This window comes from Chiroxiphia lanceolata, chromosome 4 (assembly GCF_009829145.1).
Source record: "Chiroxiphia lanceolata isolate bChiLan1 chromosome 4, bChiLan1.pri, whole genome shotgun sequence".
NCBI classification, from domain to species: Eukaryota; Metazoa; Chordata; class Aves; order Passeriformes; family Pipridae; genus Chiroxiphia; species Chiroxiphia lanceolata.
Window position 1 is genome coordinate 71933621 of NC_045640.1, and position 27985 is coordinate 71961605.

Genomic DNA, 27985 nt, shown 5'->3' on the forward strand with positions numbered 1-27985 from the left:
TCTACTTTCCAAGCATCCTTTCATTCATGCTTACCTCAAATGCGAACACACACACAGGCCAAGCCAACAGTGCAGAAGGTCTGGGTGGTCTGTCACAACTTTTCCTTCTCACCCAGCTGTCACTAATGCCATCAGCAACAACAGCTGGTGGCACCCACTGAGGCTGCAAACCCTTGAGAGAAAATGGTTCCTGCTTCAGCAAGTAATGTCAATTTTATTTACCATTTTTTTAAATAAAATGCGCCATTTTATCTGGCTGTAGGATTCAGGGCTACGGAATTCTTGGGAGCCATTTACATGAACAACACTACAGATGTAGAGATGGCAGCGGTTGATTGTGACAAGGCAGTGACAGTGGAGTTCAAACATGATGACAAACTGAATGAAGACACTGGAGCCTTGATTCAGGTAAAAAGGTTTAATTATAATGTCATGTAACGGTGAGCAAGAACTTCTGCAGTCATAGCAGAAAAGAAGCGATGGTGTAGGACTAATGGGAGCAAGGTACAACTTGCCATACCACCACTAATAAAAGGTGTGTTCTCCTGCCACTGTACTACATGTTCTATTCAAGGACACCACAATGCTTTCTAAACACTCATTGAGACCTCATGACGTGTTTATTTTTTCCATTTTATTATAAGTAAGTTAATTTGGAGTACAAGATTCATTGGTACTTATATGGCAGTTGTTATTGCTGTGGCACTCCTTGTGATCTTTCTGTTCAAGAGCAGTCCTCTATTGCTAAACATCACTTCCAGTGCTACTGTAGGACTTTTTATAATTTTAAGATGAATAACTTTTATAATTTTTAATCTACTTCCATAAGAACTACAGGTATGTAGCTGCCAGCAATACTGCCAGGCTGTGCTGGCTCCAGAAGGCATTTTATGCCTTTGATGCACCGAGTGGGTGGTTCTTGCCTGACAGCAGCTTTTTGTTTTGCAATAAAAAGCAAATGGTGGTGGTCTGTGTGTGTGTTGCAGTGTGCTCTCCTTTACACAACGGTGAGCGGGCAGCGGCGCATCCGCATCCACAACATAGGCTTGAACTGCAGCGCCCAGCTGGCTGATGTCTACAGGACTTGTGAGACTGATGCACTCATCAACTTCTTTGCTAAGTCAGGTAAAGTTACAACAGACCAATTTGGTTTCCTTTTTCAATTTGGGTGGAGGAAGGGGAAGGAAAGGGGCTGAAGTGATTACCCAGTGGGAAACCATGTTTTGTACCTTGCTGCTCCAAGTCTGAGCAACTCTTGAAGTCCGAAACTTTCAAAAGAGAAATAATTTCCTATTGTAGACAAACTGCCATAGAAGCAATGCTGGTGTGTAGGTAATGCACAGAACTGTGCAGGCACAGTAGTGCCAATGGACATCCTACCGCAGTGTTGGGGGTTTGGTTGTCTATAGGAGGGGCTAAAAACCAGCCACCCTCAGGTCATTAAAATCAGAAGCTATAGTAGATGATAGATACTTTGAGAGGCTGTGTCCATCTCCATGTACCAAGCTCTTCTGTGTTTGTAGCTTTTAAAGCCATTCTGAGCCAGCCCCTGAAGACGGTGCGGGACATCCTGGTGAACCAGACCGCTCACATGCTGGCCTGCTACAAGAAGAACTGTGCCAGCCCTGCCACCGTCAGCCAGGTAAAACCCACACTGTCCTCCCCAGCCAGGCTCTGCCTCAGGTGAACCCCGTCCCTGCACCATTAGTGCTGACAGAAAGGAACATCTCAGGGTAGATTTGTGCTTTTCTTTCAAATATAATTAATGACAGGTGGGATTAATGTTTGCACTTAGAGCACCTGGAAGCTGTTGTTCTGGAACAAAAGGCAATGCCATTGAGGACACTGATGCCCATATTCACACAAAGGGGCTCAGCCAGCCCGGGTAGAATTACACACTGACTCACAAAGCCTTCATTTTTAATTGTGTTGAAGATGTTTGTAGTATTCTAATTTTTGACAAGTAAGACTGACTGATTTTTTCCTTTTAAATTATTCACTCATCCTGGTGATTTAACTTCACGGAAGACTCAGGCTTTTACATCCCATGCAGTGCCAGCAGTAATCACAAGTGTGGGCAATGAATCATTCATTGTTAGTGAGGCCCAAATCTGTCAGAAACAAAACCAGAACCACTTATTGTGAACCTTTATTTCTCTCTTTAATTTTTCAGAGAATTCCCCTTTAGTGCTGAAAAACAGGCAGGGGTTACAGGGAGCTGAGAGCAGCTAAGACAAGGGGTACGGTTTATGTGGCAAATACTTTGTGTCTGTTTTCTCAGCTGATCCTGCCGGACACGATGAAGGTGCTGCCCGTGTACATGAACTGCCTGTTGAAGAGCTGTGTGCTGGTGGGCAGAGCTGAAATCCCAACGGATGAGAGAGCCTTCCACCGCCAGCTGGTCATGGCCATGGGGGTGGCTGACACCCAGCTCTTCTTCTACCCCCGCCTGCTGCCCATTGTGAGTCTGGAGCGAGCGAGATAGCTTGCTTTTGCTTTCTTCCCTTCTTCTTTTTTATATTTCTTTTTCTTCCTTTGTCTTTCATTTTCTCCGTTCCTTTTTTTTCTTTTTTTCTTGTTGTTTTTTTTCTTTTTTCTTTTTTTTCATTTTTTCTCTCCCTTCTTTTTCCTAGTTTTATTTTTTCCTTATTTTTATCTTTTTTCTTTCTTTTTCTATTTCTTCCTTTCTCCTTTTCTTTTTCCTTATTTTTTTCTTTCATTTTTTATTTTTTGTTTTTCTTTTTTAATTTTTAATTTTTTTTTCTTTCTTTCTTTACTTCTATCCTTCCTTTTTTTCTTTCTTCTCTTCCTTTTTCTTTCTTCCTTTTTCTTTTTTCTTTTTCTATTCTTTTTTTTCTGTTTTCTTTCTTTTCTTTTTCTTTTTCTTTCTTGTTTTCATCTCTGTCTGTTCATCAGTCCATGTGTTTGTCTGTCCATCCATGTCTCTGTCTGTCCATCCTTCTCTCTGTCTGTCTGTGTGTCCATGTGTCCATCTGTGCGTCTATCTGTCGGTCTGTCTGTGTGTCTCTCCACCCATCTGTCTGTCCGTCTGTGTGTCTGTCCGTCCATCTCTCTGTCCATCTATCCATCCATCTGTGTGTCTGTCTGTTTGTTCATCTGTCTGTCTGTCCGTCCATCTCTGTGTCCATCTGTCTGTCTGTCCATCCATCTCTCTGTCCATCTGTCTGTCCATCTGTCTGTCTGTCCGTCCATCTCTGTGTCCGTCCATCTGTCTGTCTGTCCGTCCATCTCTGTGTCCATCCGTCTGTCTGTCTGTCCGTCCATCTCCGTGTCCATCTGTCTGTCTGTCCATCTCTGTGTCCATCTGTCTGTCTGTCCATCCATCTCTATGTCCATCTGTCTGTCTGTCTGTCCATCCATCTCTATGTCCATCTGTCTGTCTGTCTGTCCATCCATCTCCGTGTCCATCTGTCTGTCTGTCTGTCCGTCCATCTCCGTGTCCATCTGTCTGTCCATCTGTGTGTCCATCTCTGTGTCCGTCTGTCTGTCCATCCATCTCTGTGTCCGTCTGTTTGTCTGTCTGTCCGTCCATCTCCGTGTCCATCTGTCTGTCTGTCTGTCTGTCCATCCGTGTCCATCTGTCTGTCCGTCCATCTCTGTGTCCATCTCTGTGTCCATCCGTCTGTCCATCTGTCTGTCTGTCCGTCTATCTGTGTCCATGTCTGTCTGTCAGTCTGTCTGTCCATCCATCTCTGTGTCCATCTGTCTGTCTGTCCATCCGTCTGTCCGTCCATGTCTGTGTCCATCTCTGTGTCCGTCCGTCCGTCTGTCTGTCTGTCCATCTGTCTGTCTGTCCATCTCTGTGTCCATCTGTCTGTCCGTCTGTCCGTCTGTCCGTCCATCTCCGTGTCCATCTGTCTGTCTGTCCATCCATCTCTGTGTCCATGTCTGTCTGTCCATCTCTGTGTCCATCTGTCTGTCCATCTGTCTGTCCATCCATCTCTGTGTCCATCTGTCTGTCCATCCGTCTGTCCATCCATCTCTGTGTCCATCTGTCTGTCTGTCCATCCGTCCGTCTGTCCATCCATCTCTGTGTCTGTCTGTCCGTCTGTCCATCCGTCTCTGTGTCCATCTGTTTGTCTGTCTGTCTGTCCATCTCTGTGTCCATCCGTCCGTCTGTCCGTCCACCTCTGTGTCCGTCTGTCTGTCCATCCATCCCTGTGTCCATCTGTCTGTCCATCCATCCATGTCTACGTCCGTGTGTCTGTCCATCTGCCTCTTCAGCTGTCTGTGTGTCCACGTGTCTGTCCATCTGTCTTTCCTCTGTCTGTGTACATCTGTCTGTACATGTCTGTTTGTCTGTTCGTCTCTCTCCATCCATCCCTATATCTGTTTTTCTGTTCATTTGTCCAGCTGTGTGTCTGTTCATCTGTCTGTCCATCTGTCTGTCTGTGTGTCTGTCCATCTATCCCTCTGTCCGTTTGTCTGTCCATCTCTCTGTGTGTCCATCCATCCGTCTGTCTCTGTCTGTCTGTCCATCCATCCTTGTGTCTGTTTGTCTGTGTTTGTCCATCCATTTCTGTCCGTCTCTACATCTGTGTGTCCGTCCACCTGCCTGTTCAGCTGTGTGTGTGTCCACGTGTCTGTCCATCTGTCCGTTTTTCCTCTGTCTGTGTCCATCTGTCTGTTTGTCCATCTGTCTCTCCATCCATCCCTACGTCCATTTGTCTGTCCGTCTGTCCATCTGTCGGTTGGTCAGACTGTCTGTCCGTTTTTCATCTGTCTGTCCCTTTTTCCTCTCTCTGTGTGTCCATCTGTCTGTCTGTCCATCTCTCCCTCCTGTGAGTCTGTCTGTCTGTTGGTCTGTGTGTTTGTCTGTCTGTCTGTCAGTCCATCTCTGTGTATGTGTCTCTTTGTCTGTGTGTCCACCATCCACGTGTCCATCTGTCCTTCTGTCTGTCCGTTCATCCATTTTTGTGTCTGTCTATCCTTATGTATCTGTGTGTCCGTCTGTCTCTCCGTCCGTCTATACGTCCATCTGTCTGTCTGTCTGTCCATCTGTGTGTCTGTCAGTTGGTCTACATGTCTGTCTGTCTGTCTGCCTCTGCCAGTCTGCGTGTCTGTCCATCTGTTTGTGTGTTTGTCTGTCTATCTATGTTTCTGTCTGTTTGTCTGTCTGTCTGCATCTGTCTGCCCTTTGGTCAGTCTGTCTGTCCATCTGTCTGCTCATGTGTCCATTGGGCCATCTGTCTGTCAAGCTATCTGTGTGTCTGTCTGCCGGTCTGTCTGTCCATCCATCCATCTGTCCATCTGTGTGTTTGTCTGCTTGTCTGTCCATCCAGCTGTGTGTCTGTCTGTCTGTGCATCTGTCTCTTTGTTCATGTGTCCCTGTGTCTGTCTGTCTGTCCATTCGTCTGTCCAGCCATCCGTTATTCCTCTGTCTGTCCGTGTGTCCATCTGTCTGCCCGTCTTTGTCTGTCTGTCCATATGCCTGCATGTCTGTCTGTCTCTGTGTGTCTGTCTGTCCGTCTGTCCATCTGGTCAGTCCCTCCTCCCCAGAAAGGAGAGACCCTCCCCTCATAGGGCCAAAACAAGGAGCGAGCCCCATACCCGGGGGGCTCCCCCTCCTGCCCCTCCCCATCCCAAGCTCCACAACACAAACAGTCAGTCCCAAAACCCAAATCCCTCCGATTCAGACACAACAAAAACCTCCAAAGCACCAAGAAACAGCCCTAAAAACCCCAAATCATCCCCATTCAGCCCCAAAGCGCACACATCACCACCAGCTCTTAGCTGGAAAGGAACCACCCCGATGTTCTAAACCCTTCAGCTGTTACTTTTTCCTATCTACGTCGAGCTCTGTCACTGCCACTCCAAGCCACGTGTCCCTTTCCCCCCAGCACAGCCTGGATCTGAAGAGCGACGCTGTCCCAGCCGCCGTGCGCTGCTCTGAGGAGCGTCTGTCAGAGGGAGGGGCCTTCCTGCTGGCCAACGGGCTGAACATGTTCCTGTGGCTGGGAGCCAGCGTGTCCCCAGAGCTCATCCAAGGGCTCTTCAACGTGCCCTCCTTCGCACACATCAGCACCGACGCCGTGAGTACACGCACGCTAAGGATTTAGGATTTAATAAGACCAGATGCTAATCGGGGAAACAAGCGAGGTGGTCGTTCATAAGAAACAGGTGACCAGCGGAAGGTGTTAAGACACCAGGAGTGTTTTAACTTACATAAAATTGTAAGCTGAACATTTCCAGGACAGAAGCTTTCACAGCTTCTTTAAATCTTAAACTTTGACTGTTGTAGATATTAAAGTCCTAAACTGTGTATTGCTGAAATTGGAATAAAACACTTTGCAATAGTTAGTTTCTCCTGACAGTGAGTTTTCATACAGAGTGACTGTTTTACGATGAAAAATGGCTTTGGCAGGTGAGTCCTCAAGATGAGACATTTTTGTGAAGGAGATGGCATTTCCCAGTTTAGAATGAAATCCGCAGCTCCTTACACCATAACTATCAGCAGTTAGTCTTGTCTGTGTGAACTGGTAAGAGATGTGACTGGAAGATAACCACCTGCCACGCTTCCCTTCTGACAGACATCCCTGCCTGACCTGGACAATCCATTCTCTAAGAAACTGAAGCATATCCTGGAACAACTCCAGAGCCAAAAGCCCCACACTATGAAGGTAACTCGTTTCTGCTCCATGCCTGTTCAGAAAAACACTACAGGCTTTGTGAAAACTTACCAGTAGCTATAAAGGGTTTTTTTATGTATCAGGAGTTTTCCTGCACATCGCTGAGTTCCAGCATGATTTGTAGGCACAGGCATCTCAAATATGCTTAATTCCTAATCAAAACTGACTTTCAAAGGTAGTCAAGTCTAAAAGGTAACCATTTTATTCTGCAACCCTTAATTCACATTAATTTCTCCTCTGTTCAGCTCCTGAAATGTGAAGATTTATTAGTTTTGGGGTTTTTTCCCCACCTCAGGAGCATCCACTAATAGACACAAGAAAACTACTGCAATCTACTATGACTGTATTCTAAAATATCTCTCTCTTTTCAGCTGATTATAGTGAAGCAACGGGAACAGCCAGAGATGCTTTTCCGACAGTTCCTAGTAGAAGACAAGAGTATTTATGGAGGAGCTTCTTATGTGGATTTTCTCGTCTGCATTCACAAGGAGATCAGTCAGCTGCTCAGTTAAGGCAACACTTAACATTTCTCAGTTCCTTTTTCCCTTTGCAGGAGGGACGGAGAGTCCCTGGTGCCTTAAGGCTGGCCCACAGCTCCACCAGGCCCAGGCCTTCTGCTGTGCTTTGCTGACCCTCTTCTGTGCTCTTTTTGGACACTGTCATTTGGCCCCACCTCTCCCCGAGTACTTCGCTTACTTACTAAGCTGTAGAATAGGAGGTTCTGCACTCAGGTATAAATCTTCTGGGAGTCCTGACTCTTTCTCTACATCAATTGCCAGATTTCAGACTGTCAGTGCTTAAGAGCATATATGGTACGCATTTCTTAAAATACAATTTACAAAATTCTTAATTATTCCTTTTACTAGACACAAGTTGTACAAGAGCTGGCAGAGATGCTCAGAATCTATATAGAAAAAATACAAAACACTTCTAAGTGAGGATGTACAGTTGAATCAGATTGGAAGTAAACACATAGTTCAGTTTGAAGGATTTCAGAGTCCTTCCTGGAAGCGAATCCTTTTTTTCCTGGAAGGGACAAGTGCTACTTTCTACAGAAACAGAGTTCTGGGGACCCTTCTACAGCTGGGGTTGTCCAGGACACAAATGCCTCAGTTTTCTAACTGGACTTGAGAAAGTGCAACAACAATGGGGACCACAGAAGAACAGTAATCCAACAATCCTTTTGCCATGTTTGGCAGATAATGCCTCCTCTTAGGGGCAGCAGTTAGCTTTTTAAAATTGCACAGGTTAGGTTTTATTTAGTACATTTCTTAACTGGAATATTCCCAATACAACTCAGAAAAATCTGTCCCTCAAAATTTCAGTGGCAGGTCAACTGTGAGGCAGTTGACACATTAACCAAAGGTTATCTGTGGTGCTATAAAGCCTCATGTTTAATACCAGTTCTATTGCAGTGATCTCCTCTCACATGACTGATTTATTCAGTGGTCACTGCTTTGAAAAACAAGCCTCTGCTAATACCAATATTGAAGGTAGGATTTAGAAAGCCAGAGCCTTTGGAACAGCTGTTTACCTCAGATACTTCATCAGTGTGTCTGTCTCTGTAGGACCAGTGCCTCTGGGGGAGAGGTCTGAACTTTTCCGAACTTGAAAAGCTATTATTAAAACAATTAGTGTTTCAAAGAAAGCCAAAAAGACTCAAAAGTAAGGCTAAGCCTCAGTAAAGAAAAAAGTGCCTTTCAACATGTTAGTGTTGCTACTTAGTATTAATTATTTAATATCCATGATTGATAAGCAGTCAAAATGTGTAACTTTTTGGTTCAACAGCTTATCTATAGAGTCCTGTATGTGTCATTGACCAAGAGCTCTTAAAATAAGTGGCTGTATTACAAAAGGATCCTCAGCCTGAATTCAGCTGCCAAGACAAGCACTTTTTAGCTGTAGACATTACCCTGTAAAAAGTATTTGTTGCCATTCCATTTGTAAAATGACACCAGCAACTCTTTGTGTAAAGAAATAAGCAATTATTAAATATAATCATCGTGTGTATGTTTGTTCTTTCATATACCAAGTTCTCCAAGTTTTTTATGGCCATGCATCCAACAATTAGTACGGTGTAGGTCTTCTCCTACTCCAAGGACAGGCAGCTTAGCTGGCAGCCCAGCTTCTTCCAGGTGCTTCACGGTTGGCATCACCCCCAGGAATGGTTGGTAGAGTTGATCAAATGGAGCAGAGTGTACCTGTCACTTCCCTGAGTGCTGGCAAAGCCCAGCACAGGGGCTGTTCAGAACCAAGCCCAAGCAAGGCAGAGCTGTTACACGTGCACAGCTCGTGCCAGGTGCAGTTTGGTTTACTTACATTAAGCCATCCCAACAGCTAAACCAGCACTTGTTGGCAGTGATCATGACAGGGACAGTTACCACACACATATTACAAGTGCACTGCTTGGCTCTGCAGGAACAGCAGGACTGTAGTGTTTAACTCAGGTTTACAGCAGTAAACATCTTTTTTCCTTTGTCATTGTTGTAATAATTACAGAGAAAATTACTTCCTGTTTCACTACCAAAGTTACCTACTGCTTAATTTTTCAGCCTATGAGAATGACCCTATTATGGGAAGGTTTAGTGTAGCCCTTCTCCATGTTAAGTTGACCTTCAGAAGCCCATTACACAACTGCCATTTCTACTAAAGCAATAAAGCTGCCACCAATTTTCAAATGAGAGAACATCTTTTCTGCTATATACAGAAACAGTGGGTTCTTTTATCTATCAGTTTCAGTTACTCGTTGTATCTTTATAGAGCCACACTGAAGAAACAAGACTTAAAAATGTTTTCAATGTAATGGGCTTGAAATGTTCATATATTCTTTATTTCTAGAGTGCATTCTGGATATTAAAATCCTTGGCAGGGCATAGAAAAACAGCTGAGTGTTCTAAAATTAATTAATTGACTTAATGCCAGTTATTGTCCATTATCAGATCAAAACTGCTGTTTAGTTTGCAGCCTAAATTCCACTCCCCTGAACAAAGCATTCAGCACCTCTGAACACACACAATAAGCCTGTGCTGGGGAAGACCTCAAACCCCCAAGAGCATTGACTGCCAACCTACACAGCAGATCCATCACTCCAACCACCTCCAGCTGTGGCTGATTTACACACAATGATCTACAGGTGATTGTCTTGAATTCCCTCTGAAGGTAAATGCTGACACATCCTGAGTATCTTGTCAGTGCAACTGTCAAATTCCTCACTTAATTCACAGAGGGTGTAAGATATTCCAAGTACTCTAAGCCTCTTCCAGAATGGGAAAACATGGCAAGATCTAGACAGGCATCCCAACTCAGACTGCAGGCATTATGCATTTAATAGAACTGGAAAAGAAGAAACACGTTAGGCTCTTTATCTTCAAGGACAGTATGCTCAAATGAGGTCTTCATTCACCTGGGGTAAAATTCATCAGCTCACTGATTCTGAGCCTTATCCTCCTCCTATAAAGTGTTACAACTGAGAAATTAACTGACACCAGTAATGCAATTAAAAGCCTTTCATCTCTACACACCACTTTAGATATGTTCCAAATCACAGTGATTAGGAAATGACCAGATGTTTTCACCCTCTCCAACGAGGTGTGTGTAATAGTGTCTCACTACAGTATTCTCTAAGTATCATCTCCTCCACCACCACAAGGACATGACACCAAGCTTTGGGTGTGCTGCTGTCTCACCTTTACAGGCCATCAGTCTGTCACTGCTGAAACACCACCTTCCCATAATGACCAGCAGGTAATTGTTCTTCATGGAGGATGGCTACAAAGGTGGAGTTCCTTGTCCATTAAACTCAGTTAAAACCAGCACTGAACTATCAGCAATGGGCATGTGGTTAAAAGGGGGAAATGGAAATTAACATTTTCTACTCATAAAAAACCCCACCAAACAAGTTTGTCCCTGGCACAAAAGCAGTGGTCCTAAGGTTTTCTCCAGTATTAACTTTTCGAATAACATGACTAAAGCAAAAATCACAAAGTTTCCTTACTGTGGCATTTACCTTCTGTCAGATGCTGTTCACGTAGCCCATGGCTGACTTCACTGATGGCCAAATGAGCACCACCCTTAAAACACCCCCTCCCCAAATCCAGTCACTCTCCAGATGTGCAAATAACACAGGAAGAACCAACTCATAAACAACAGCGAGTTCCACCAGCACTGTGCCAATCCCCAGCCAAGCACACTGCCCAGGCAGGAAGTTGATCAGACCCTCAAAAACACCTGTGCCAATATTCCTTGCACCAAAAGAACAGTTCCTGTTCAACAACAGCACAGAGGAAACCACTTGGCAATTCCAGAACCTCAAGGAGAACAAACCCATAAAATATGAAGAAAAATATTTCAACATTAGCTTTGATAAACATGTTTAATAATCCGCTACTTTACAGGACAGCTATTTAAAATCAAAGACCCACAGCTCCGACCTTGAGACACCAACAGCCAAGTTTGTTCAGCCTGCCAAGTACTGACCAAGAAACTCAGAGCTGTGGTTCTGCTAAAAACATTGTACAAAGTGAGTCACTGTCTGTCCACACTGCACCGGAGCTCATCAGCAACAGCCAATATTTCCAAAGGTGTGCAACTCCCACAGGCAAAGCCAAACGGTTTCATTACCCTGTTCCCAGGTGACAAGTTTCAGGAACTGCACACACGCATTTCCAATCCACCCTCCAACGAGGTCACCGATTCCTCTGCAGTGACACTTGTCTTACCTCCCAAAGAACAAAGTGTTACAAACACACAGTGGGTGTAAATCCCTGCTCCAGGAGCAATCCAGACCTTGCAGAAGTTCTGGACTGCACACAAACACACAGCTTGGTGCTTTCCATGAAGCACAACACATGACTGCACGGAATTACCACTCTCCCCAATGAGAAGTGAATGCACATACACCACAAATTAAAAATTGTTCCCTATTCCCAGGAATAATTTGGGAAATTTAAACCAAATAAGAAAAAATAGAATTCTATTTATTCCATTTGCTCCTTGGTTTCAGAGAAGTTAAAATAGGTGTCAATACAGACACAGCATTTTTTCTTCCATAAGACAGTCTGCAAGTCAGAACTGCATTTCATGCCCATTCCACAATATTAATCCAGGTCAGTCCAAGCCCAAACCTCCAAATAAGAGGAATCTGTGTTTTGGAGAAAATGGCAGCTGAAAAGAAAGCCCCCACCCCAAGTTTCCTAAGAGTAGAGCAAGTACCTTCCCTTCCCTCCTTCCCATGGTGTGTGAAGGGATGGTGCTCCCTGCTGTGAGTTCAGTGCTGCCATTGCAGGAGCTGCCAGCCAGGGGTGGGGCTGTGCCAGCCCAGGAAGACCGGAACAGCTTCACCAAAACCAATTTCACAAGTCATCTGGCTTGAGTCTCCAGAGGAATTCAGTTCAGGAAAAACAAGACTAAGAAAGAGATTCAGAGACGGGGGCGTAGGATGAGGCAAGAAGCCATCACCTCCTCAGCGGGTGGGGAAGCCCCCTCGGTGGGTCCCTCCTCGGCCCCCTCGGAAGCCACCCCGCTCACCCCGGAAGTTCGTTCTGTTCCTCTCTCTGCCCCTCTCTCCCCGGCCGGCCGCAGTCCCTCCTCGGCCTCCTCCCCTGGGAGCACCCCCGCCCCGGTCAGACTTGGACTTGGGCGGCGGCGACTTGGGCCGCAGCCGCTCGATCTCCTCGGTGCAGCCCGTCAGGTGGGAGTTGGGAGCCGTGAAGTACGAGGAGTATGTCTCTGCATTGAAGTTGCTGTTGGTGAGGGTGGGTCCCACCGTCAGCCAACCTGGGGAACAAAACCAGAGTCAATAAAAGCAAAAACAAACTTCATGCTTCCGAGGCCACTACTGTCCTTTTTCCACTCAATGGACACTCAAGTGACAGGGAGAGACACTTGCCTACATGTCACCTGTACTGAATGGAATGAAAAGGTCGCCTCTAGGGAAGCAAGATCCATTTCCCCTGGTACCAGACTAAACCTGATCAGTGAATTGATCTAATTTAAAACACCACCATCCTTCTCCCCTTTTTAAAAGTTGCATCAGTTATAAATATTTATAAGTATAAATATTGCGTGTTTATTGCAAATAGTATTGCAAATCTGTGCAGCTCGCTCATGAGGGAGAGGTTAAAGGAGGATTTGAGGGGGGACTTTGTTTAACAAAGAGGATCAGTTTCTGGTATTGGGGAATTTCTCTGTTTATGGGCTGAGCGTAACTTGATTTAGGTAACTTTGTCTCCAGAACTCAGCTGTGACAGTGCAGCCAAGAGTGCAGCCTGCTGGAAGCACACCTCTGAAAACAAAATAACTGCTGAAGCCCACATGGTATGAAAATAGAGCTTACAGAGTTAAATTAGCCTGTTTATAGAAAAACATTCAATGGGCACTTCAGCTTCACCAAGTGAATCAAGACAGGCAAACATTAAAACAAGCTCATTCCTATTTCTTCTAAAACTACAGTTTTGTGGCTGACGGATCTTCACATACACCAACAATGTATCTCCTTGAGATCCACAGGTCTGACCTATGACACAGGTCTGGAAACCTCTTTAGGACACTGACATGAATTTTACAAGCAGGGAATTCTGCTACCCTGTATTACACATGATAAAGACATTTCAATTTTTAGAGCTAGTGTGGAGATTATTTCACTATTAAGTCCAGAAAAAAAAGCTTAATGGAAAGGAAATATTCAGAAAATGAAAAGACAGAAATTACACTTTTCAGTAGTCCAATAGAAAATGGAGTAACTGCAGCATTTATCTTCAATTAGAGATAACATGGAGAACAAAAGCATAAAGGTTTTAGCTGTTTAATACTTACTGTTTTAGCAAGTATTTACTTCTAAAAATGAATATCTCTAAAACAAAAAGCCTTTTCTATGATCTTGCTCCCAAAGATGATATTAAAATTGTAACTTAACTGTACTATTGTTTAGAAGGGTTCTCTATGATGCTCCTGCAACAGAGGTTGATTCACTCCAACACAGACGTTCTTGCCAAAAAAATACTCATATGAGATCTTTAGTTCTAGCAAAGCTTTCTGCTTTTTGACCACGAGGGACAGAACACTAACTAGAGCAGAAGTCACTTTGCCACCATCACAGTGTTGGGAGAACAGACAAGTGATGCAGTTACACACAAAAATACACAGTTATCCCGCTGGTGCGAGCCCTGACAGAAGGAGAATGCATTAGGATTAACCATTATTGCCTCAGCTCCCAGCAGAACCCACCAAGTGGCCTGGGACGATGGAAGGAGGTTGTTGAAGCACATTAAAATTTAACTACTTGCCCAAACCCAAGGTAACAGTTACCTGGTCGGATTGTACTGTCCCTTCCAAAAAGGTGAAGCCGTCGTCGTCCAAGGCAGAAATGCTCAATAATGTGAAAAATCTCCACAGGTTTTTCTATGTTGCCAATTTCAGGCTCCTCAGTGATGATGAGGTCGATGTCAACGTTGGCGTGGATGAAATCCCCGTCTGTGCTGCGGCGCACGGTGCCCTTGATGCCCATGAGGCAGTGCTCCTGTGACACAGAGAGCACATCACATGCCACACGTACTGCTGTGGCAGGCTTCGAGCACAAACAGTTTTCAAAGTTCTCAGTCATAAAACAGACAGCAAATAATGTACTTTTTCATATTGTACCTCTTACAAAAGTAGCCGTCACCCTCAGATTCCTTTCTAGAAGATATTACTGCATAAAAAAAATACAGCCACCATCAAACTGTCAATTCATCAGCATTAAAAATGTTCTTGAGCTGTAACAGCCATTGCCTCCTTCCTCTGAAACACTGCAGATCAATTTAAGTGACTGGTATGTGGCATCCATGAATGAGGAATCACCACGATTGTTAGAGGATGAAAAGAGGCTCCTACATACTCATTTCAGAGCTCTGTTTCTGGGAACGTCAAGCTTGGATGAGCGATGTTCCCCAGGATCAAACACACTGACTCACTAAGCGCCGCCAGATGGCTCAAGAAAAAGTTGCAGACAAGAGCATGTAATCATTCCCAGATTTTGGGAAGGGTTTTCAGAGTTGGGAAGTAAATGTGAAAGTCAAAAGAGCTGAGCTATCAAATCTATGCAGTTGGTCAACTGCACTCAAGCAACAGGGGTGTTGGACCTTGAATTGAACTAAAGAGGCAGAATACTGCTAAACAAATTACTTGTAGATCTAGTCCTCAGCAGAACTACTTGGAACATTTACTTCCATACCACGTGTCATTCACTCATACCTCAGATTCTCTAACAGGTGGCCCAGCACAAAGCACCCATCTAGAGATGCCTCAGCTGACCAGAATGGAACAGCATTTGCTGCTGCAACCAGTGGTAAGTACACCTTGCCCAGCAGCCTATTTATTTAGTCAGAACAAACTCACTCCATTTCCAGTGTTTACCACAAACGGTGACCTCAGCCCAACCCTCGCCCCATAGAGAAATTCCCCAATACCAGAAACTGAACCTCTTTGTTAAACAAAGTCCCCCCTCAAATCCTCCTGTGTCAGCTTTAACCTCTCCCTCATGAGCGAGCTGCACAGATTTGCAATACTATATGCAATAAACACACAATATTTATACTTATAAATATTTATAACTGATACAACACACTTTCAAACAAACTTCACACTAATGTAAATGCAAGTCAATGAAAGATTCCAGATATCCCAAAGGGAAGTTTATACTCCTAAAAATGGCAAATCTGAGGCAGGGTTGAGGGTGTTCAATGCTAAGGAATGATTAATGAATGAGGAATGAGTCCTGAGGTTAACTGACACCTGGAATTATTAAACTGCCAGCCAACTCTCTTTTCAGTTAAACTGCCAGTTACACCCACATATACCCAAACCAATTATTTATTAATCCCATCTACATTTCTCTAAGTTTCGAATAACTTACATTTGAGTTTTTTAAATCAGAACACTTTTTTTCTCTGCATTTCCTTCAATACACATCCTCCAGAATGCATCCCTAAAAAAGTGTTTGTTTTAAACCAAGTTGACCCATTCACCTTTACAATCACCTTCGGGGAGTCAGGAGATCCCGGCTGAGCTCTCGTCTCTCACAGTCCTCTCTCTGCTTCTAACTCTGGGCACATACCTGCACGTGTGCATTTAGAACCAACAGCCAGCCTTCTGTAGTTATTTTTCATTATTAGATCCTTAAAAACTTCTTTTGACATTAAATTTAGTCAAATTCTACTGCTAAGTTTAGGTCTGTGAAACATGCTTTGGAGAACAGAACTCTGAAGTTCTCGTGCCTGCTTTCCCAAAAGCCTGTCACCAACTCCTGTGGAGCACCAGGTGTTTCAATAGCAGAGACAGACGGGATGGAAACAGAGGAGCAATGGAGCCAAACCCTTACCTTGGTTCTTTGGAAAACAGCCTTGGGGTCTAGAGTCTTGGTCTTTCCAGGATTGTTCTTATTTGTTTTAATCCAGCAAATGTCCTCACATCTTCTGTAACCCCATTTGCGTAGACACTAAATATCATAAAAAAAAAAAAACCAGTTCACACTACATCAAAAATGTAAGTACCCTAAACTGAACACTCATATTGGTACTTTTCTGAAATCATAGCTGGAAATCTGTCACAAATGAATGACAGTGTTTACTGGCATGAATGACACGTATTTTGTCAAGCTGCCCCTAAAAATTAAAGAGGCTTATGTGCACATCGATATGTCTACATATCATCTTTTTCTTAAATATCTAAAAAAATTTTATCTCAATTTAAGACACAGTAGCACCTTTCTTCCGGAATGAATATTTCTGGCAGAAAATTATTGAGATTTCTGTTAAAAAAGCTGTAAAAGCACTCAGGATGGTAACCTGCTCCTATGAAAACCGAGACAGCAGTACAGCTTTCTAGACCCTACGGAATTATGTTTCCCCTCTAGACCCTATGGAATTATGTTTCCTCTCAAACTCAATGACTCATCTGGAAAATAACAGTATCTAAACACTTAATGCCACTTAAAATTACATATCCTCTACCACAGTAACAAAACATCCCTCAGTAGTTACCGTTGAGAATTCTATACAGGAAAAAGTCAACGATAAAAATAAACTCTTAAGCCTGTCCCTGATAAATTGAATTAAAACATCATCTTACCACTCGGCCGAGATCCAGACCCTCGCCTGACCCGCACCACAGAAACACAAATGACCTTGGGGCTGCAATTTCTTCAATTTCCAACTTCATGATCTAATAATAATAAGAGCAATAAAAGTGTTTCTGAATTAAATACAAATCACCAATTATATCAGGAAGAATACTAAGTCTTGAAGCACTGTCACAGAAAGCATCAGGAAGCACTGTTTTGGAGCTGTCAGCCTGTATACACTCACAGTCAAACTTTTAAATTTGTTTTCCAGAAAGTATCTTGTAAAAGTTACCTTGCCAGTACCCAACTGCATGTATACAACTGTGCTGGTTTTGGCTTGGGTTAGAGTTAGTGGGTTAAACCGTGACACAAATATTTAATACAAAATGTTTCTTTTCATCCATGGAATTACTTATATGAAGGTTGTGAAGACACCTTATAAAAATCCCAGTTTAATTCCTATCACTATAAAGGAAAGACATTCTCTCCATTTTCCCTTTCAGGAAAAAAAGCAGCAAGAATTTTCGAGGACAGTGGTTCAACACTGACAAATCAGTAACATTCAAGATGAAATAACTTCAGATGCAAAGCATCTGTTAGTCATTACAACTTGAAAGGATTCATCTGTAGCTTGCTAACACATCAAATCAAGCTTCATTCAGTGCCACTGTGAACAAAAGTAATGCAGTAGAAGCCAAACTATGACTCCAACACTCCCAGTTTTTCTGTTAGGATAGAATGTTTTTCCCTGGGCAACACGGCCAAGCACCATTTGTGCCTGATGTAACAGACTGGCTAACACAGATACCTACTCCTCTACATAGTTACCCAGTCTCATCACATCACAATGCCTTGGTTTTCAAACTCACTCCTTAAAGGTAGCTTGAATTTGATTTTGTTCTCATGATCCTCCAGTTTGACTGACTGCTTTTCCAGAGCTGACCTCATGGAAAAGGAAAAGATACAGAATGAACTATCAATACACCACTGAACTGATTAAACAGTAAGGGAATATATAACTACAAGAAAAAACCTTCCACAGCTGAGGTTTTGTTCACAAGTTCTATTTTGTTAGGCTTCTAAAAGTTACAATTGGTTTGACTGTTAAAATTTCCTACCCAGACAATACTTGGAGAAAGGAGGATGTCAGTGAAGGAGTGAAGGCATGTATGAAATCTTTTCCACAGCAAGAAAAGTACTTACATCATCCCAGGTCCAGCATTTTTCATTGGCAGTAATGCCAGTCTCCCGGTAGTATTCTTCCAGTGGTGGTTCCAGGAGAATCACATCAAATTTGGACTTCAGTTCCCTAATATCAAATGCTTCCAAGTCTGCTTGTAAATACCTGTTTGAACAGAAGATGACAGAATTGTTTGGACAAGGTGTAAGAGTGGTTTGAAAATTATACTCCACATGGCACTTCTGTGCAGCCAGTTAAGAGCAGGGTCTCCTGTGTGGTTCACACAGCTCAAAGGCTCTAAATGTAGAGGAGACCCGTAGCACATTCTCAAGGATGGATCCTAAATTGAGGCTGGATGCTATTGCATTACATTTTTTAAGTAGTCTTTCTCTTAAATAAACAGATTTTAGGATCCTCATTTAGCAAGCAGCAAGCAGATGCCCATGCAGACTGTACAACAGTATCTAGTACAGATTCACTGAAGTTTCTGTACATCCATGGACTATTTAGGAGGAAACATCAACACTTAGGAAGCAAACACTATTAGCCTGGCTAACAGATTTCTGTTTTGCTTCACTTTGGGAAGTGTCATATTTTTAGAATTGCCATTTTTCATATATTATGTTCAAAAGATTCTGAAGGCTGGACACGCTTTTCAGGTAACAAATCAAGACTCCCACACACATTGATTTTATTAAATACACAAACACACTCTCACGACTCTCCTCCACACCTGCCAATCACTCACTGCTGTATCACTATCAAAAAAATGACACTGCCCTCCCCTAAAAACCTATAACCTTAAGGAAGCTGACCAGCAGATCACCACCTCTGCCTTCCCAAAAAGTGCGTGGAAGAGATTATGATTCTCTATGTGTATTTGGTGTTATCAGAAGGCAGCACTGGATTACTGTTTTCCCCCCTTCAGTGCTTTAAGGCTAAAGAATGCCAAAACACACCTAACTTAGAAGAGCAAGTTGAGTCCTGCAATTTGCACCTCAGTTGTTCAGACAACTATTTCAGAGGTTGTGTGTGACTATCATTCAATAAGGTTGTTTTTCTCAGTACAGATTAGGACTACTGTATATTACAGGCATTAGGCTGACATTCAGGCAGGTCTGAATTCCTGGCAGTAACATGCTGCACACTTATGCTGTGTCTGACATCCAGCAAAAACTCAGAGGTAATTCCAAGTCAACAGGACAAACGACTTCCAGTCAGCCTAAACATTTTTGGTCTTCAGCTGCAAAGTAAACATCTAATTAATGGGTACTAAGGTAATGGCTGAACACTATACAAAAACCAGCTGGTGCAAGAGCAACGAAGATTATCTTATGAGGCCAATTTTTTAAAGCTTTTCTTGTTATTGTAAACAGTATGACAACATGAGATTCACAATCACATCACATTCTTTTAAATCCCAGACTAAAGCCTGCAGGGCAATCAGTTGACAGTTTGGTCAAATCAAAGCTTTAGATACTACAAACAACCACACACTGCAAAGAAAAACTAGTTTATATACTATACTAAAAATCTAGATTAAAATAACAGAAACAAACTAATCTTTTTTTTTTATGCTTCAACTGATTAATTTGTATAAACAGAAAAAGAAAATGTAAATTCTAAGCAGGTGCTGAAGATAGAGATTTGCAAAGCAGACAGCTAACTTCAAACAGGTCTGGAGAAGAAAGGCATTTTCCACAAGAACACTTACATGGGAGGAGTGTTAGATTTAGATATCAGCTCATCCTTCAATCTGATGAGCTCTCTAAGTTTTGGATATTCTTCAAACCTATCTGCTAAGCCTAAGAAGAAGAAAACATGAAGTTAACAACTACTTAACAGAGTATATCTGTATCAATTAAGCATTGTCCAGTATTCTGAATAGGTCCAAATGTTAATACTTAGCCTTATTTTAATTTTTGTTATAATAAACCAAACTCTTCAAAGCAGTTTTTTGTTCAGTACTTGACAAAAGCCTCCTGTCCTCACCCAGCTAATTATGGCTGTTCCTAATGCAGTGTCTATGCTCCAATCTTCTCTAGAGCACTACAGAGAGCAGGAATTTACAGCTCCTATTACCAGAAGAAAACAACCTCTCACTTAAACTAAAAGTCCCAGGATGATGAGAGAAAGTTATTTTGTTATCCATATCTGTAAGCTTCTATTAAGATCTAACTAACATTAATTTACAGAATGCTTTTACTTTGAAGACTGGGGTGTGGCTGGTTCCCTGAGGCAACCCTTATATTGAGATTTGGTGCTCTGGTGCCAGTCAAAGATTTGAACACATGTTCCTACTCTTAGCTTTATGACGTCAATTTTTCAGCCTTTCCTATGTTCAGACTGCAAAAGAGAGAACCCTAATAAGGTCTTTTGCAGTAGATGTTTTAAGATGAAAATATACCTTTCAGCATATTATGTTCTCCCTTCCTAAAAAAGTAGAGTATGTTTTTGTTATTGCTGGCAGTAGGTTCAGCATTTACAGACCAAAGAGGCACCATTCTTGCCTCCCATGGAGTATCAGTTCAACTTTAGTGAGTTACTTACAAAGCTTCATGTTCATTTAAATGTACAACTTTAAATGCTGCTAATCCATTGGGGAGAACAACCCATCCAAACCCACAAACCCTACAACCCTTCATCCCTCTCCTTATTTTAGTTCCAAAATCTTAACTCCCAGCTCCAGGACTGCATCCATAGAAGTGAAGTTATTAGTACCTAACCTTTATTATCTCTTACTACCCAAAAGGTACTTTCATTCTTTTCCTTAAATACATAATAGTTTAAAAGAACCATGTTCTCCTCATTTTCACTGTGCTGCTTCCACCCAGTGCAAGTCAAATACTCCTGCCCAGGAGAAACAGAAGGCAGTTATGAGCAGCTAAGCAATAGATGGAAAACAATTTTCAATCAAAACCCAAACCAAACCAAATCCAAACCCACAGGTCTCTCCCTCTCTTCCAATAGCAGTATCAAAAAGAAACAAATATGTGTTCCAGAACCACTGCTGCTTTACAGCTTTTCTTTAAGGCCATGTCCAGTTGTGAAATAGCACCCAAGCAGAGTTTTGATCATCATGTAGAAAATGTTTCTGACCAATATCGACCCTGATATTCCTCAGTCCAATAAAGGCTCTGGACTCACTGCTGCTGACATGTTCACTTCCACATTAACACAGGCCTTTGTCCTGTCCCTTCCCAATTCTTTAGGCAGCAGAGAAATCATGGTAAATAACAGTGGCTGCAATTTCTTTGGACTCATTTCAAAGAACAGTGCAGAACTACCTCAAGTACTTCACCACGAAGCCCAGGTGCTTTTCAGATAAAGACATAACTGAGTCCATTTTTCACAAAAAACATCCAGATGTGTTTCACAAAATATAGAGAAGAAACAAACTAAGTGCCTCCACAGGCAAACAAAACCTCTTTGGGCTGCCATCTATAAACACAACCCACTTTCCCTGACAAGCTTAAACTTGTTAAAATACAGAAAACTGTTGCATTAAACTGCAGAGGAAGGTGTCCTGATTATTTTAAAATCCAAATAACTACCATGCACCTACTCTGGGAAACAGGACCAAACTGTACCTTAGTTTTAGAAAGATTAAATCCAGCCTAATGAAGCATCATTTCAATAACAAGTTCAGTGATGGCTCGATACATGTAAAATTAGAAAATAACATCCTCTAAACTTGGGCCTTCTAATGAGCTGTCAGCACTTACAAAATTTAGCTGGTAAACATTATCCATATTGCTCACTGACTTCAACATACGTAAACTTGCATAATTTACAAGCTACACACATTCTTAAGAGGCATTACAGCAAGTCTGTCACTCAAACTTGCAACAGTTTCAATATCTGCTCATTAAACTCATCTACTTTCTGGAATCAAAAGAGCTTGGTTTTGAAAAAAATCTTCCTGTTAAATACTTTCAAGTAAAACCAAAGGTAAGAGCAGCCTAGGCAATAATCACCTCCTAACTGATGAAAAATAAACTCATTCACAGAAATGTCTGTATTCATATGTATTCACAGGGAGAGACACAACTGTGGAGTGTATATATATATATAGCTGTACTTCCCAGCAACTGTAAGGAATTTAAAAAGGGCAAGAAAGAGAAGAGCTATCAAAGGAGTTCTCTTCAAACAGTCACTGACTATGACATACCAACATCTCTGATGAAGTTCTGAGGTCTGTGGCCTGTATCCACAAAGTGCTGGCAGTAGTCGTTGTGGGGATTTAAGCTCTGAGTGCCCTGGAGAACAGAAGGAGTTCAGGGAGAGCAACGGGTAGATAACTGCACACACACACACACACACACACAAAACACATGTGCCAGACAAAATAACAGATTATTTTCTTTTCAACATGCCTTTATAAGTTACACTAGTCAAGACCATCATTTTAGTTCCAAATCAGGCCCACCATTACTGCAGCTCATCGTGATTTGACTCAGACCTTTAGTCAGGACCAATGTAACACTAGTTCCAGTCATATCTGTCACAAGAAACTTCCCTACTTGTGAATTCTAGTCCATTACATCAGCCTTTAAAGCTGTATATCAACTACCATCCACTGCAGAAACAGTTTAACCCAACTATGCCAGCTTTGAAACACTTAAAATTGCAAAAGCAGCTCACCTTAAGAAAGGTACTGGAATCTTTGTAAATCTCTTCCTCGTAGGGCAGGTTCTCTTCATCTTGCTGCAGCTCTACTTCATCCTTGGAAATGAAGCAGGTATTACCAGTATGCAAGATCATGCTCCTTTCCTTACAAAGCACAATCATAACGAGAAGTGGGCTGTCTACAAACAGACATTTCCTAAAACAGCACATCATGAATGGTTTCAGCTCCAGTTTTGGAGGGGAAAAAAAACATTACCTATTCTCAAAAAGGTCTGCACCTCTCTCAGTAATGAGGTGGGAAAGGCCCCTGAAAGAAGAATAAAATAAGAGCCCCTTAATTTCTAGCCCATGACAGTGCAGCCAGTGCTTAATAAAGTGTAGAATTTTTAATTTTTGTCCCCCCCCTCCTTGGACTGAAACAAATAATGTATTTTGTTAATATTCTTCTGTATTAGAACTTTTGAGCATTTATATCCACTCAATCATCTCTTATATTCCAACCCTGGCAGCAAAGTCCACAGTTTGCAGAAACAGCTCATGGTACAAAGTCAGTGTTTCATTTCGACTGTCCTTAAAAGTAACTTTAAAATTTCCATTTTATAGCCCCTAAATTTACAGGAAACTTTCCCCTGTTGGTGAGTTCATTCAACAGATTTCTGGAGTTCAGAGATCTGTTACACTGATGTATTCTGAACATCTAACAGAGAACTCAGAGGGAACAGGAACAAAAGAGAGACTCAATTCTTCACATCACTTTCTGTTTTCCCACTGATCCCAAAACAACCCAGTATATAGATACATAAATATATAAATACAACTGAAGAACTACTAAATAATATCATCTCCCATATTATTACAGCTTCATTTACCCTGCACTACACAAGCTGTCTGAATGTAGAATGAAAAGTTGTCTTCTCCCTCTATTTTGATCCCTCTAACTGTTAAAACCTTATCATAACTTTCTTGTTATTTCCAAATTGGAGCTTTAAATCAACTTCTGAAATGCCTGTTGTGATAAACAGGTCAGATACCCCTTCCTCAATATTCCGGTGAAGAATTTACAGAGATACACTCTTTTCATTTGTTTAACCAGACCAAAAATATTATTATCAGAAACAGCAACACTGTTTGCAAGGAAAAGAAATTAAAGCAGACAAGCAGCAGCAAGTCTTACTCAGGCCAAAAAAAACCAGCTGAAAGCCTGAGTTTTACTAAAAACTGATGCTTATGCCATCAGTTACACCTGTTTCCCCTCTTCCACCTTTCTCTAAATCTCGGCCTTCTAATGATAAGCACCTGCTAGATACCACTTGAGTCACCCCAGTTCTCTTTATGCCTTCACAAGTGATTTAAAAAGAGTCTTGTGGCCACAAAACCCCACGCCACCAACTTTCAAAGGGAAAACGACACAGCCCAAACAGAGATAGAATGACACAGGTTCTCCTCCATTAATCATCCTTGTTTTCCTTGTTAGGGAAACAAAAACTACCCACAATAATCAAACACAATTTTTTTTTCAAATTACTAGAAATACATTAAGTAATTACCATGATTCAACCAAGTAAGATCTTTCCAGCCTCCACAACAATGGCATGGAAGCATCCCAAGCTCGCAGGCCACTGCTTGCAGAAACAAAGCAAAACTGGGCTGTCTCAAATTAGGCTGGCAGACAGTAAAACTAAACCACAGGTGTTTCTGTACTTCATACAAAGTTAAAACTCCACAAAACAGACACTCATACAGGTTCAAACAACTGAGTAAAATCACCTGGGGGTGCAGCAACAACCCCAGCTCTAGAAGGCAGTGAAAAGCCTGGCAGTGGCAGCAAACTGTTTAATCCCATTGTGTGCCACTTCCAAATACAGATCAGGGAGCTCAACTAACCCTGGTACAACTGGTACAGTTCCACCAAAACACGAGTATTTTAGGAGTTCTTTAGAACCACAATTCAACTTTCTGACCTTAAAATATCCCTTATTCACTTTTGCCTTTAATGCATCTCTTCCCTATCTCCAACCCCTGTGGTGCCAAGGCAAACTGCCAGCAGGAAGGCAAACAAGCAGCCCCACTGCCCTTTGTTTTCCCATCAGCCTGATGCTTATGAAGAACCATCACTATAAATTTGCAACTATTCTACAGAAAAACCAAAACCAGACCCACAAAAAAGTGCCCTCAAATTAAAACGTATTGCCTTTTTTTTAATCTCAAAAACTGCTCTCATGCAGTTATAACAAAAAAGTCAATGTCACTGTTCAGTCTTCTCTCAAAGCATCAGTGTAAGGTCTTTGGGTGTCACTGGCTCACTTTAGCAAGCCAGGGATACAGACACAAGGCACTTTACATCAGAAACACCCCAAATTTTCCTAACTGATGAATTTGTGGTATTTGCCCTGAACACTAATGGTTCAAGTCTATTACTTTTGTCTAAGAAGCATTAAACACAATCCAACAGGGATTGATACTGTAAGGATCTAGATATTTCTATCAGTTCATATTACAAGACTAAATTTAAACAGGCTCAAAGTGCTAAGGAAAAAGTTATATAAATACAAATGGAATGTTACTGTTCTGATCTCCTTGCCAATAGGGAATTAGCAATGTCTGCAGGAAACAGCTGATGTCTCCACTATAGATGTTCTGCTTGTGGGTTTTAAGTTTCTTAAGTCTATTCATCTGTTCAACTGAATTTGGTCTGAGCCAGTGTTATTAAAATATTCTTCAATTTCAACAATATAGCAAGAGTCTGGTTACTTAGAAGTGGTTACATCCCCACACTAATGAAGAAAATCCTAATGATGAGTCACGTACTTTGTCAACCCAAGTGGCTTATCCACATATATTTCACAGGTAATTACAATTTAGTTCTTTATCCACATACTTGAAGGACTAAAATAAACTGACATGAACTGATCCCTAATGTGAGCATAAAACTTCCACTTCACAAACACCCTTCTGTGAGCTCATGACTTGTTTGCTGAACAAGAGGTACAGACTAACACTTTGCATGATAAGAAACAATGTCTGTCCCTTTACAGATAGACTTTAAAAAATTAGTCATCAAAAAACATCCTGTCATGCATTAACTTTCTGGTTTAGTAAGACAGAAAATAAGACATTACAGAAAGATTTATAAAGCTGAGCAAAAATGCAACACAACGAAGCAAAATTTCAAAAATTGCTATTTTTTAGGCATCCAAGAGAACAGCAGACACTGCATAATTTAATAAATACACTGATTCTATTTAACCACAGAAGCAAGGTTACTAGGACATGAAAAAAGGGCAGAGGGAGGATATATGCTGCAACAAGATCCCAAAACAAGCCATAAACACAGCTGTATGATAATCATGCCTTTGTTCAACCTCTTTCTACCATCCATCTTAGCCAAAACATTGCATTGGATATGAATGGAGAAAGCTGCCAAACACCTCTGGGATGAGCATCTGAAAAATTAAGGGCATGAGAGTTTGACAACACTTCATCGACCATGGAGGCATTTTGTTTGTTTTGGGTTTTTTTTAACTAAACTTTTCCTGGGCATTTTAGATGCTTGAAGCACACTCCAAACCAGGCCTCTTATTTCCATTCCCTTAGAGTTCCTTGTTTCTTCCATTTATCCAGAACTACATTACTTGGCACTTATCAGACAGGTCAGAAGGCACCCTCAGCCTCCCCAAATCTCATCCCATGGCCTGTACCTCCTTCTAACTACAAGGTTTTCTTTTGACACAACAAAATTCTGGTCAAGGGGTTTTTTGTGTGTACCCAAGAGCACCCACGTTTTATACTTCCAGGAGCAGTGCTAAAAAAAGCCTCAAAAATTGGGTTCTGGAGCATGTGCAGTTCAATGCACCTATGCCTGAAGAGAACCACGTAGCATCGACACCTTGGATGCCCCTGAGGGACACACATATTAGAAGTACCTATACACATCACATTTACTTTTATATGCATGCATATATATTTTAAAAGTCCCTCAGGGACACAAGAACACCACAGAAAAGTAATTTTTTCCTTTTTTTCCTTACCTTATATTCTTCAATCTCTTCCTCATCCGCTTCTCCCTCATCTGGATATTTACGTTTTGCGTTTGGTGCAGAAGTATCATAAGCAGCACTGTGAACAGCCCAAAAAAAAAATCCTCATATTTTCAGAAATCTTTGATAATCTGCCTTGACTACATGGTTCTGTTAAAAGTTTGAAATTACTTTGAAACTTGATGACAAGCTATTCCTCTTTCAGTATGTTCAAGAGCAGCACAACTTACTAAGGACAAAACTCCTGAAAGGAGAGGAATTTCCTTCCCTTTCTCATTTTTCTGTTCTGAACAGTACAGCTTATTTTAACCAAAGCAGTACATCTACAAAATTAAGTCTGGTCACACAAGAAAATTACTTTTACACCTGATAAATTACTAACATTACACGTGTCTAGACATGACTATTGGTCCAAAAGAAGTTTTAAACTAAACTGCTCTTAACAAAAGCATAACGGCTCTGGGACAACACAGGTGGCACATTCTGAAGTCACACCTCAGTTTTCCTACGCAGCATCTTTTTAACACAAGAAACAAATGTGAGCCTGTACTTCCAAGCTGTTTTGAGAAGAGAATAACCAGACACCCCTCGCCTTAGCCAAAGTTCAGATTTGGGTAATTAAAGCACTTTCTTTCGCCGAGATCAATCCCACCCCGTTTCCAGGGCCTGTAAGAGCACCAAGCCCCCAGTCTCGAACAGAGCCCCCTCGCCGATACGGACCGACACGTCTCCCGGGTCTCGGCGATCTCCCGCTGTTCCTCCTTGCTGTTGAGCACGGCGCCGATGCTGTCCGCGTTCTCGGCCCCTAGCTGGACAGCGGGAAACACAAATTCACGCCGCGGCCACTGCGGACCCACCCCCACACAGCCCCAGGGCCGCCCCAGGCCCCTCGCCCCTCCAGCGCACCGGGCCGCGGTAGCGGCGGCCGCTGAGGGGGAAGGGGCGGGCCCGGCCGTACCTGCTGCGCCAGGAGCTGCCGCCGGAGCTTCTGCCGCTCCCGGATCTCCTGCAGGCGGCTGTTCATGGCCGCGAACCGGCCCCGCTCCGCCACAGCCACCGCCACCCTCCGCTCCGCCGGGCTCCCGCCGCCCAGGCGTCACTTCCCTCACAACGCGTCACTTCCCGCCCGCCGCAATTCCCTCATGGAAATCCGTGGCCAGGCTGCCCTGGAGTCATTGAGCAGGCTCGTGTAATTTGGGCGTTGTTCAAGTATAGATATGAAATCCGTCTTCCCTCAAGCTCTACAGTCCAAGTTTTCTCCCTCAGGCAGACACCCGGCTGTGCAGGGCTCCCCTCAGGCCGTGTCACAGCTGTGGCCACTTCAGCAATTAGCTGGGCATGGGGCCCCCAACCTGGTTTTACCTCGAGCGGTTTTCCTAAAGTACATCATTTA

At 42.5% G+C, this 27985-nt stretch overlaps 2 protein-coding genes across 5 annotated transcripts in view; one reads left to right on the forward strand and one right to left on the reverse strand.

The window, feature by feature from the left end:
• Positions 1-8660, forward strand: part of SEC24D (SEC24 homolog D, COPII coat complex component) — a 49190-nt gene extending 40530 nt beyond the window's left edge. For 2 of the 3 annotated variants that reach the window (XM_032686866.1, XM_032686867.1), the window contains exons 17-23: positions 263-408; positions 987-1125; positions 1524-1642; positions 2282-2461; positions 5862-6053; positions 6552-6641; positions 7022-7162. In XM_032686866.1, coding sequence (XP_032542757.1) covers positions 263-408; positions 987-1125; positions 1524-1642; positions 2282-2461; positions 5862-6053; positions 6552-6641; positions 7022-7162 — 1007 coding nt within the window. Of the gene's footprint in view, positions 1-262; positions 409-986; positions 1126-1523; positions 1643-2281; positions 2462-5861; positions 6054-6551; positions 6642-7021 lie in introns of all 3 variants that reach the window. The other variant, XM_032686865.1, reaches the window with a different exon arrangement.
• A 2343-nt stretch (positions 8661-11003) lies between these two features.
• Positions 11004-27937, reverse strand: METTL14 (methyltransferase like 14). 2 transcript variants are annotated; one of them, XM_032686868.1, is made up of 11 exons: positions 27551-27815; positions 27313-27401; positions 26584-26671; positions 22571-22651; positions 22098-22185; positions 19641-19731; positions 17950-18091; positions 16755-16847; positions 16006-16122; positions 13956-14166; positions 11004-12425 (listed from the first exon to the last, which is right to left on the reverse strand). In XM_032686868.1, the coding sequence occupies exons 1-11, from the start codon at positions 27614-27616 to the stop codon at positions 12112-12114; spliced, it is 1380 nt and encodes a 459-aa protein (XP_032542759.1). In that variant the 5' UTR covers positions 27617-27815; the 3' UTR covers positions 11004-12111. The 2 variants fall into 2 exon arrangements, with proteins under 2 accessions (XP_032542759.1, XP_032542760.1); XM_032686869.1 differs by lacking the exon at positions 16755-16847 and having other exon boundaries at positions 27551-27937.
• Positions 27938-27985: the final 48 nt, after the last annotated feature.

Coding starts and splice junctions, on each gene's coding strand:
- METTL14 (XM_032686868.1), bottom strand. CDS start 27,616: ATGAACAGCCGCCTGCAGGAGATCCGGGAGCGGCAGAAGCTCCGGCGG. Junction 18,092..19,640: donor AAATCTAACACTCCTCCCAT/GTAAGTGTTCTT, acceptor CTGTTCAAACAG/GTATTTACAAGCAGACTTGG. Junction 16,848..17,949: donor AATGCTGGACCTGGGATGAT/GTAAGTACTTTT, acceptor TATTATTATTAG/ATCATGAAGTTGGAAATTGA.